This window comes from Engystomops pustulosus, chromosome 1, assembly GCF_040894005.1.
Source record: "Engystomops pustulosus chromosome 1, aEngPut4.maternal, whole genome shotgun sequence".
Lineage (NCBI taxonomy): Eukaryota > Metazoa > Chordata > Amphibia > Anura > Leptodactylidae > Engystomops > Engystomops pustulosus.
In genome coordinates, this window is record NC_092411.1 from 236,138,238 (window position 1) to 236,149,963 (window position 11,726).

General features: G+C 44.4%; 1 protein-coding gene across 1 annotated transcript; it reads right to left on the reverse strand.

Annotated features, from left to right (window-relative positions):
- Positions 1–10,197: 10,197 nt before the first annotated feature.
- On the reverse strand, positions 10,198–11,325 carry LOC140124821 (paraneoplastic antigen Ma1 homolog). The gene has a single exon (XM_072144453.1). The coding sequence runs from the start codon at positions 11,323–11,325 to the stop codon at positions 10,198–10,200; it is 1,128 nt and encodes a 375-aa protein (XP_072000554.1).
- Between the last annotated feature and the right edge of the window lie 401 nt (positions 11,326–11,726).

Below are 11,726 nucleotides of genomic sequence, written 5' to 3' on the forward strand. Positions count from 1 at the left end.
TTTCTGTAAAGGGGATCAAAATTTTAAATAGCAACTAATTACATATTATATGTAATATTAAGAACACTTTTGTATATGAATTATGTAGATTGTTGGAATACCCCTTTAAGTATTTGATCACCTTCTAACCCACCACAATTCTGTCTCTCTCAGATCAATAAGCCTACAAAATTTTGCCTCGTGGTGTGAGGATAATTCTGAGAAAAGTCAAGAATCAGCCCAGAACTACCTGGGAGGACCTGGTCATTGATCTGAAGTGAGCTGAAACATAGTGGTATTTGGCGCCCATTTTTCATAACTCTGGCACCCCGTGCACTGCTTCGATAGAGTACACCAACTTTTTTTGGTGCATTTTTTGCATAGACTGTACACAATTCTGTTGGGCTCTGCATGACAAAAGTGGTGCCCTGTCCGATTGAGCACTGGAACCCCCCTTTCAGTGCAGAGATTTTTGTCGTGTTGGGAATAGTGCAGCTGCGACGCATACATATTCCATACATACTTATTTCATTAAATAAAATGCAAATTAATTATTTAAAATTCATATAATGGGGTTTTCTGGATTTTTTTTCAATTATCCACAGTAAAAAATTGATGATCTCTAAATTCTTTGTAAGTTGGCAAACTTGCAAAATCATCAGCATATCAAATATTTATTTTGCCCACTGTAGATATTAAAAGAAAACACTGGGAAGCCAGACAAAGGAGTAAGAGAGCCTCATTTTCAGAATTTTATAAATAGTTTTTTCCGCAAATCCACTCAGTTCAGGGATTAAACAAGATATGTTTCTGCATCTGTGTATCTACAGCACTCTCAATGTATGTTTGCTTCATAATGCATAGAATCAAATTGTAGATTTGCCCCTCCCAGTGCTGCTAAGTAATCATAATGTACTTTGCAGTAAATTATGCTATAATCTTCTGTCATTCTGTAAGTCAGTCTCTGAGGGTGCGGTCACACGTCACGTTTAACGCATGCGTTTAAAAATGCATTGCAATAGCTGAAGAGTGATTTGCCTAATTAAACAGCTATTAACACTTGTGTTTACAAAACACAAATGTTAAAGCGTGTGTTAACGCATGCGCTAACATTGCATTAACAATTGCATGCATCAACGCAATGTTAACGCATATGTTAACAATGTGTTAATGGTTGCGTTTTAAGTTAAGTGTTGCTTAATTATGCATCCCCTACCCCATAGACTGCTATTAGAATTACACTATGGCTCACAAGATGAACCATGCCAGAAGTCAGCAGCATTTTATAAATCACATTAATATTAGATTTTCCCAAAACATTCCAATTTTAGAGACTAGAATAGAAATTCACGGTACAATTTTAAACAGGGAGCACTAATACATATATGACTAATAAAAAGGTGGTTTAACATTATAATACTTTGTTTTAATAACAGTTTTGTGTTTTGAATAAGATCAACAAGATTCAATATTTTCTGAACAATAAACCTGCATATTTCTTAGATTGAAATGTATTCCATTTAAGTGTAACTCAGAAATACATGATGTAAAAACAAGCTCAAATGTTCTAAAGGGGAATAATTATGTGGAATGTGCTGGTGTGGTAATATATTCTGTTGTGTTTGTAAGCTGCTTGCACCATAGTCATTATCTAAGCATATTTTGAGAGCAAAATTACATAAAACATTTAGGAAAGTATTTAACAGTAATTTGTGCATGCTGGGTACAAATGATATCTCAGAGACAGCATCGCAATGACTCCAGAGGATTTGCGTTTATGTTTTTCACTCCCCACCTTCAAAACTCTGTAACTTTTTTATTTGAAGTGCTGTGTGTAGACTTGTTTTCTGCATAGCATGTTGTGCTTCATATTGACCATATTTGATATTATATGCCATGTACTGGGAAGCAGGAAAAAAATCCAAATGCAGTGAAGTAGGTGGAAAAACACATTTGCAACATTTTTTGTAGGCTTGGTTTTTATGGCTTTCACTGTATGCCCCAAACAACATGTCTCCTTTATTCTTTGGGTTGCTACGCTCACGGGGATACTGAATTTATATAGGTTTTGTTGTGTTGTAACACATTTAGAAAAATTGAAAACATTCTGTACAAAAACAAAATTCTTCCTCCTGTGGTGCTAATAACTTTAGTGTACGGAGCTGTGTGAGGTGTAATTTTTTGCAAGATGAGATGATGTTTACATTGCTACCATTTTGAGGACTGTATGATCTGTATGATCACTTTCTATTTATTTTTTAGACCTCCAAGGGTTTGTTAACCCTTGAGTGCCTGATCCCTTCTACCATATACTACAATACTGCAATATTGCAGTATATGGCAGCTTTGCTTGTGATAACTAAGCATCTTCCTCAGGAAGATGCTTACATATCAGGCTGTGAATGACAGGTCTGTGAGTCTAGTATAGATTCCTGGCTGTCATAGTAAAGATGACCTCACAGGGACGATCAAATCCAATATGGTGCCTCCGGTAGTTTTGCTGGACACATTTACAAAGTTAAAACCTATGATTGTTGCCAGCACCGACTGCAGGTGTTACCAGTAGGTGTTTTCTGCAATATGCACCAAACACCAACCTTGTACAGAGAGGGCACAGCCCGTGAGCCCCCACCGTCCAAGCACTCCATAATATGTTGCACAGCATGTGTTGGGATGGGTTACATTTAATGTTTTCAACTACATATGTGTACAAATTTTAAAAATTACACTGCACTTTAGTGCAGGGAAAACCATCATTTTCAGACCTAGATTTGCTGTTGGACATATAGTTGTATTTAAAGAGCATGTTTTCTTTTGATAGCACATTTTATAAGTCCTTATTTAATAATATATGATACATATAAGTATACTCCTGTCATACAAAAGTTTTTTTATGGATTATGTTAACATATGGCTATTTTATGTTGGCCTTTCAATTTCTTTTCTCTTTTATTTCATAATAAATGGATTGATCACAAGAGTGGGGCAGATTTATCAAGCTGTCTGAAAGTCAGAATATTTCCAGTTGCCCATGGCAACCAATCACAGCTCAGCTTTCATTTCACCAGTGCTCATGAATATTTTAAAGGGGAGCTGTGATTGGTTGCCATGGGCAATTGGAAATATTCTGACTTTCAGACTGCTTGATAAATCTGCCCCATTGTGTCCACAAGTGCATCTGGAAGACAATTGATGAAGTTATTAGTCTGAGCTAAATATGTATTGTTAAAAAAAAAAAATACTGACTATTAGGATCAAAGTGCTGGTGCTCAATATGATCAATGCATTCATGAGATCTGTGATCCACATGGCATTCCAAGGGTTCTTTGATCCCATGGTATGAGTAATGAGTGATAATAAGTTTTAAAAACTGAATGCAGAAAAAGATCAATATTTTGTCACTTGTACCATCTTTTTCAGGAAGGGATTTGACATAGAGCAAATAAGAAAATAGAATGAAATGTTTACAGCCTTAGTTGTGGGACAAAACAACACATAGCTAATGTATAGTAATAGATAAATCATTGCATTTAAAATTAATGCAAGCAATGCAACATGTGCAACAAGTATTATTGATCTGTTGGTCTAGTTTTTGAACTACAATGTAATGTAATTAATATGTAATGGAAGGTGTCTCTTGTAACTTATCCTTGTGATAAGTTAGGATCTGGCATGTTATAAGTAGCCCATTTATAAGCATAGCTTCAGAAGACAGTCCTGCAAACAGCATGCAAAAACGAAGATCCCCAAATCTTAACAATTCTGCAATGTGTGAATATCAAGCAAGTCAACGGTATCAAAATCTGCTTCAATAAACTTCTTTACTTTACTTTTAATTATTCACAAGACAAACGCATAATGTTAAAATATGTAGACTACTACATCAGCATTCAGATCATCTCAAGGGAAGCACATACAGTATAAGCGTCCACCCTGTTTCTCTTGTGTTAGTGGCCCACCGAGGCAATGGCAGAGTTTGTTTGCTCAGGGTCAGTGTGGCACGCCGGGGCGGCGGTGAATCCCCCAGTGGGCCTCAACTCCTATCACTATAGCAGTGGCCTCCGATCGGATCCATAGGAGGCCCCTGCCAGTGGCTGCAATAGTACTATCAAGTACTATCACTGACTGCGGCCTAAACAGTGAGTGCCACTCTGCCAGGTGGTTTCCAGCGCTCTTTGCACTCAGACCCTAGATGCGGCCGCAGCGTGACATCATTGCGCATCACTCCCTGTCCCACAGCACCAGCGGCACCAGCAACAGGAGGCAGATGCTCTGTTGGAAAAAGGAAGGGAATGGCAGCGTGTATGGAAGGGGGGTGACATAGTGTGTCTAGGGCGGAGACCTTAATATAACATAGAGGGGGGGAGATGGCAATGTGTATGAGGTGGGGGTCTTAATAAAATATGGAAGAGGGTGGCAATGTTTATGGGGGGGGCCTTAATAAAATATAGAGGGGAGGAGTTGGCAATGGGTATGGGGCGGGGCCTTAATAAAATATGGAGGGGGGAGATGGCAATATGTATGGGGCGGGGGTCTTAATAAAATATGGAAGAGGGTGGCAATGTTTATGGGGGGGGCCTTAATAAAATATAGAGGGGAGGAGTTGGCAATGGGTATGGGGCGGGGCCTTAATAAAATATGGAAGGGGGGTGGCAATATGTATTGGGTGGAGGCTGTAATAAAATATGGAGGGGGAGATGGCAATGTGTATGGGGCGAGATCCTTGTGTAACACCCCTTCAGGCCTACCTCTGCAGGAAGGGTGTATGGTGCTTCAAACTCAATATGGCGCAGTGCCTCCACCCGAATCTTGCTTGAAGCTCTGTAGGTAAGCAGGAGGGCTTTCCTCTTCTGCCAGGGGTTGACTCGGGAAACCCCTGCCTAAGCTTAACACACACTCACAATAGGTAAGAGTAAAACAACTTGGCAGGTTTATTGTGAGGGAAGGAATTAGGGATGAGCCAAGTGCAATGAATGTAAACAGGGAAAACATAAACAGGAATAAAATATTTACAGAGGCAGATTTTCTACTAAAATGTACTGCTAGTGGCAATAAAGGGTAACTGCACTCCCCAGGCCTGGGAGGGATAATGGTGCAGAGGGGTCCCTTTAACTAATGAGCTCTGGGAGCAACAGAGGGGATAAATCAGAATACAACAGAAATGACACGTGTCACTATCACACACTCTGCAGGTGACAACACACTCTCTCTACCTGCACAGATTACACTATTATGCTGCAGCTATGCATATTACACAGTCCAATCGTTGGGGCCCAGTTGCCGCGGACGTTGGCGCGCTTTCTGTAACGTTGGTGCACTTAATACTTTCAGTACTCTTGGAAATTATTTTCCTGCAAACTCTTTACTAACCATAAAGTCTACTCACAACTCTGAGTAACTGCACCCAGGCTTCTGCTTGTGGCTGGGACCAGGCACCTGGATGGTAATGGAGGGGCAGGCAGGAACCTCCTGGGTGGAGGATGTGGAGACCTCCTGGGGATCAGGCTGTGGTGCAGAGATGGAGCTCCTCCAGCAGGTCCTCTTCTCCTCTGGGGCTGAGCTGCTGGGCTGTCTCTAGTCCTCTGCTGTGTCACTCTCAGTGCAGGACTCTCTACACTCTGCCATGTGCTGTCAGTCCTCTCTGCTACACATGAGGTCTCTCTCCCTTCTCCTCCCCACAATCCTTTGTTTTTCCCATCAGCCCTTTCTCCAGCAACTCCTCCTATCAGTGTCAGTGGCACAGAGCAGCAGTGATTGCTGGGAGATGTAGTCCAGTCTGCTCCTGAGGAGTAGGTGCTGCTAGCTGCTGGTCTTAACCCCTGCTGCCCAGCAATTACATTGTCCGGTTCACGTGTTGTGCTCTTAGCAGGGGTTACACTCTCCCCCTGGAGAGTCACATTGGAAGGCCCAGCATGATAAGATGACTCGCCACCTAAAAAACCAATTGGTGTGAAGGCATCCTGACTAACACCACTACCAAAAACACACAAATCATTTGGCCACAGGGACACAGAGGGAAAGTATGGCCACTGACTAGTGAATTGGGGTCGTACAACTCTAGGGACCTCAGTAGCTTGACCCATTCTATCATAGGTCAGCATCATGGGTGGTCTAGTGTTCCTTGTGGGACGAGTGTGTACTGCAGGAGTTCCCTCCTCAACCCCCAGCTCTTGACATATTGACTCAGGTTCTGTGATGGATACTTCTTCGCCTGGTGACTTTATTCCTTCTGAATTCTCCCCCGACTGTGGACAAAGGAGGATAGCCTCTGGACTGGGTTCATCTTGGTTGTCCACAGGAAGACACTGCTCTGGACTGTCATGAATGATAGGATATGGATCTCCTTCACATCTATAGTCTAACCCCCACTCATCACTGGAGTCACTATCACTGCTTTCAGGGGTGACTACCGGATCGACTATTCTTCTATGACGAGGACTCCTTCTAGGACGCCTGGTGACTGATGAGGCCCCATCTTCTGGTGACAGTTGCAATCTGATGTTCTGTCCTACAGGCAACAGATGTTGACGATGATAGGTCTTTATTATTCCACTTCCATTCTCAGGTTTAACTCTGTAAGATGGAACACCAGGCAGCTTCTCAACTACCACATAGGGCTCTGGTCTCCAACGATCAGCAAGCTTGTGTTTTCCCGGAAGACCCAGCTGTTGAATGAGAACTCTATCTCCAGGTTGCAGAATGTGTTCTCGTACCCTGCGGTCATAGCGGATCTTGTTTCGTGTCCCTGCTCGACCAGAAGCTTGATCAGCCAATCCGTAAGCCCTTTTCAATTCTTCCTTTAACTGGGACACATATTTCATATAAGTCTTCCCAGATGAATGGTCGGGTGACACTCCAAAGCTGATATCCACTGGTAGCCTAGCTTCTCTCCCAAACATGAGGAAGTAAGGGGAGTACCCCGTCGACTCATTCTTTGTACAATTGTAAGCATGGACCAACTGACTTATATGACGGCTCCAACGTCCCTTTTGCTTGGTGTCCAAAGTACCCAACATATTGAGAAGGGTGCGGTTGAACCTCTCCGGTTGAGGATCCCCTTGTGGGTGGAAAGGAGTGGTTCTAGACTTCTTGATCCCACATATCTCACACAGCTCTTTGATCAGTCGACTCTCAAAATCTCTTCCTTGGTCAGTATGGATGCGAGCTGGCAATCCGTAGTGTACAAAGAATTTTTCCCACAATGTTTTTGCAACAGTGACTGCCCGCTGGTCTTTAGTGCAGTAGGCCTGTGCATAGCGGGTGAAATGATCAGTGACTACTAGGACGTTGCAGATGTTGCCCTCATCTGGCTCAATGGAGAGGAAATCAATGCACACTAAATCCATCGGACCATCGCTGTTGATGTTCACCAAAGGCGCTGATCGAGTTGGCAAAGTTTTCCTCAGGACACACCGAGCACATGACTTGCAATAACCCTCGATGTCCGCCTCCATTCTCGGCCAGTAAAATCTGTCCGCAACGAGACCAGTTGTCTTCTCAATTCCAAGGTGTCCATGTTCATCATGTAAAGCTTTCATGACCATATTCCGAAACTGAGTGGGTAGAACCAGCTGTCTTCGGACCTCTCCATTTTGACGTTTAACCTCCCGGTAGAGCAGGCCAGCTCTCACAACTAGATGTTCCAACTGACGAGCTAGTAAAATGGACTCCGCGGTCTTCAGTGCGTTTCTTTCAGGCCTCCTTGTTCTTTTCACACACCATCGAACCACTCCCACAGAAGGATCTTCTTGTTGGGCCTTTTCCATTTGGTTTCGGGTCAGTTGAGGCAAGGAGTCTGTGTTCACCCTAGTCAACTTGCAAAACAAAGGTGGCAGAGCTTTTTCAGACACTCCTAGGAATTTTGCACATCCCTTGTGACATAGAGCTTTCACTTCTGGAGCAGGTAATTCTAACCAAGCTTCTTCCTCTTCATTCAGCGACTGCCTGGGCAGGCGGGAAAGGGCGTCAGCATCAATGTTTGTGGTTCCTCGCCTATACTTTAAGCTGAATTCATATACAGCTAATGCTGCAAGCCATCTGTGCCCAGTCGCATCAAGCTTAGCTGTGGTCCTCACGTAAGTCAGGGGATTGTTGTCGGTGTGAACTTCAAACCGTACCCCATACAGATAATCATGGAGCTTGTCCACCACTGCCCATTTCAATGCCAGGAACTCTAGTTTGTGAGCCGGGTAATTGCGCTCACTGGGGGTTAATCCTCGGCTGATATAGTAGACGGGCCGCAGAATTCCACCATGCTCCTGGTACAGAACTGCTCCAAGGCCTTCAAAGGATGCATCCACATGCAGCACATACTTCTTGTTAGGGTCTGCATAGGCTAACACCGGAGCCTGGGTTAGGCAGGACTTCAGCTTCTCAAAAGCATCATCACACGCAGGTGTCCATCTCTCTCCAAATGGTTCATTAACCTTGAAAAAGGTCTTCCCTTTCACTTTCATGGTATGCAAGTTCTTTCTGGGAGGTGGATATCCCTGGGTGAGAGCAGTTAGAGGCTTGGCAATCTTTGAGTACTGTGGTACAAATCTTCTGTAGTACCCACAAAATCCTAGAAAGGACCTAAGCTCCCCCAACTTGGTGGGTTTGGGCCAGTTGACAACAGCTTCCACTTTAGCTGGATCAGTAGAGATCCCCTCCCGGCTGACAATGTGTCCCACATACTTCACGGCCTTTTGGCAGAACCGACATTTTTCAAGGGACAATTTCAGCCCAGCTTTCTTCAATCTGTCCAACACCTTGAACAGCCTCTGGTTGTGTTCTTCTAGGGTTTGTCCAAACACGATCAGATCATCCAGGTAGACCAATACCTCCCGAAAATTCATGTCTCCCATCACCTGATCCATGCACCTTTGGAACGTTGCCGGTGCGCCAGTAACTCCTTGAGGCATTCTTTGGAACTGGAAGAATCCAATGGGACAAATGAAAGCCGTCTTCTCTTGATCCTCCTTATTCATGGGTATCTGGTAATAGCCACTTCGGAGATCCAGGACAGAAAACCACTGGCTGCCCTGTAAGCAATCTAGAGCTTCATCAATCCTGGGGACTGTATACTGATCAGGGACTGTGCGCCGATTCAGAGTACGGTAGTCCACACACATCCGAATATCCCCATTTTTCTTGCGGGCAATAACAATGGGAGAAGCATATGGGCTATTGGACTCTATGATGACTCCTGCATCTAGTAGGCCTCGTAAGTGCTGCCTGACATCTTCAATATCTGCAGGAGCTAGCCTTCGAGACCTCTCTCGGAAAGGCTTCTCATCCGTCAGCCTAATGCGATGCTCCACTCCCTGCGCCAGGCCCAGATCCCAGTCACCTAGGGAGAATGCTTCTCTATGTTCCATCATGCCTTTTATTAGTGACTCCTTTTCACATTTCTTCAGGTCACTACCTTCAAAACAGGGATCAAAACATTCCTGATGTAGCTCCCTCCTTTCTTCCTCCTTTCTAATATAAGCAGCCAGACAAGCTGGGTGAATAGTGAGGGTCTGTGAATAGTTATCACCACCAATTTCTCGGCACCACTGTGCTAATGTACGGAAAATGTTGGCATTTGTTCCTACTATGACCGGTATGGATCTTTGGTCTCCTTCCGCCTCTGGACAGACCAGTGCTATGATGGGTATTTCTTTCTCCACTCCAGCAACTGTCTTTGGAAAGCGTAGCATAACAGACACATATCCTCTGTAAGGGTAGCTATGTTCACTCAAACCCCAAACAACAAGTCCAGACAAAGGCTGAAGGGGCACCCCTGAGAGGTATTTCTTGTACCATTTTTCAAAGATGATAGACACTTGAGACCCGCTGTCCAGCAGCACAGTGCAGGGTTGGCCATTAATACTAGCTGGAACATGTGGGGCTGGTCCAACCAAGTCTTTCGGAAATTGTCCCGGTTGAGCGGCAGTGGATGGAGTGGTGGGGCAAGCATTTGACCTTGAATGGGGGTCAGTATGGGACTCTACTGACCCCCTTCCCCGTTTCCCGACTGCTTGTTTTTGTAATGGGAAAGAGACTTCTTAGGACTCCACCTGTTTGGACATCGCCGAGCAACATGGCTTGGATCCCCACAAACATAACATCCCTCTGTCTTTCGGTCTCCATCTCTTTGTCGATCCTGACTGGTGCTTCTAGTGGATCGTGGTTGTCTCTCATGGGATGTAGTGGAAACCTGTTTCAACCTCTCAACTTCTTTTGTATGGCTTTTTAGGAGTTGAGAAATTTGTTGACTGCTTGCTTCTCAATGATTTTTAGAAGCTCCTCCTCCTCCCGGCTTGGCTCAGCCTTTAGAGTAGCAGCAGTGACTCTTTTGGATGTTTGCTCTCGGGCTGCCATAATAGCTTCTTCCTGTCTTACTTCTTTCAGCAACCGATGGAAGGAAGGAGGAACCTTCTCTTTGTCGCAGCACCTTAGTCTTTGAGCAGTGGGATCATTGGTGAGAGCACCTCGCAGTACTTGATCCAAACGGTACCGGTCCACATCTTGAGAACTGAGCCCGCCTTTGGACACAATTCTGTGAACTAGTTTGTCCAGTCGGTAAAGATAGTCAGATAATTTCTCACCCGGTTCCTGGTAAGTGGTGCGGAGCTTATAAAGAAGGTCTGTTGCATCTTCTGGAGTCCCAAAAGCATCCTCAAGAGCAGCCATATAGTCTTGAAAAGTTGCATTAGGATCACTTCGCCAAGCAGCCTGCACTACCTCCATAGCTGGACCCTTCAAACTCTCCACTATCCTCTGCTTCTTTACCGCATCTGTGCACTGCCACTCTTGCAGGTACTGCAGGGACACATCTCTCCATGTGTCATACCCCTCTTCACCGGCTGGGGTTGGAGTGATACCTGAGAAAGTCCTCAAACGGCGATAGCTTGACTCTGGCTGAATCTTTGCAAACTGACTCACTAACCTTTCCATAGCTGCTACCAGCATGTCAGCAGAAGCTGGTGTTTCTTCAGATCTGGCAGATAGTGGGGTAGGAGGTAAACTAGGCCTCCTATGCTGTGTGTTTGGATCCTGTTGCCCAATCACTGCAGGCCTCATAGGCCATATGATTTTCCATTGCCTACCATGTTCTGGCGGCACAGCTATAACTGATGCAAAGTATTCTCTTTCCAAAATCTTATCAGTTGCTATTAATGCTGCTGGGAATGGTGTATCTTCATCACCCCTGCGATCAACCACCTTTGCATGGGTGACACCAGGAAGTTCATTCACTATCTGCAGTATCTCATCATCAGATGCATGAAAGAATTTACCACACAAGGCAAAACTTTTTTCATCACCAATGCACATCTCCTCACACCATGTGGTCACTTCTCTCTCTGTTAAAGTCTCCATGGCAACTGTTTTGTTTGTTCAATCTCAGCAGTGCCTCCACTGTAACACCCCTTCAGGCCTACCTCTGCAGGAAGGGTGTATGGTGCTTCAAACTCAATATGGCGCAGTGCCTCCACCCGAATCTTGCTTGAAGCTCTGTAGGTAAGCAGGAGGGCTTTCCTCTTCTGCCAGGGGTTGACTCGGGAAACCCCTGCCTAAGCTTAACACACACTCACAATAGGTAAGAGTAAAACAACTTGGCAGGTTTATTGTGAGGGAAGGAATTAGGGATGAGCCAAGTGCAATGAATGTAAACAGGGAAAACATAAACAGGAATAAAATATTTACAGAGGCAGATTTTCTACTAAAATGTACTGCTAGTGGCAATAAAGGGTAACTGCACTCCCCAGGCCTGGGAGGGA

Bases quoted from the DNA above. Each gene is read 5' to 3' on its own strand.
- LOC140124821 (XM_072144453.1), bottom strand. From the start codon at position 11,325: ATGGAGACTTTAACAGAGAGAGAAGTGACCACATGGTGTGAGGAGATG.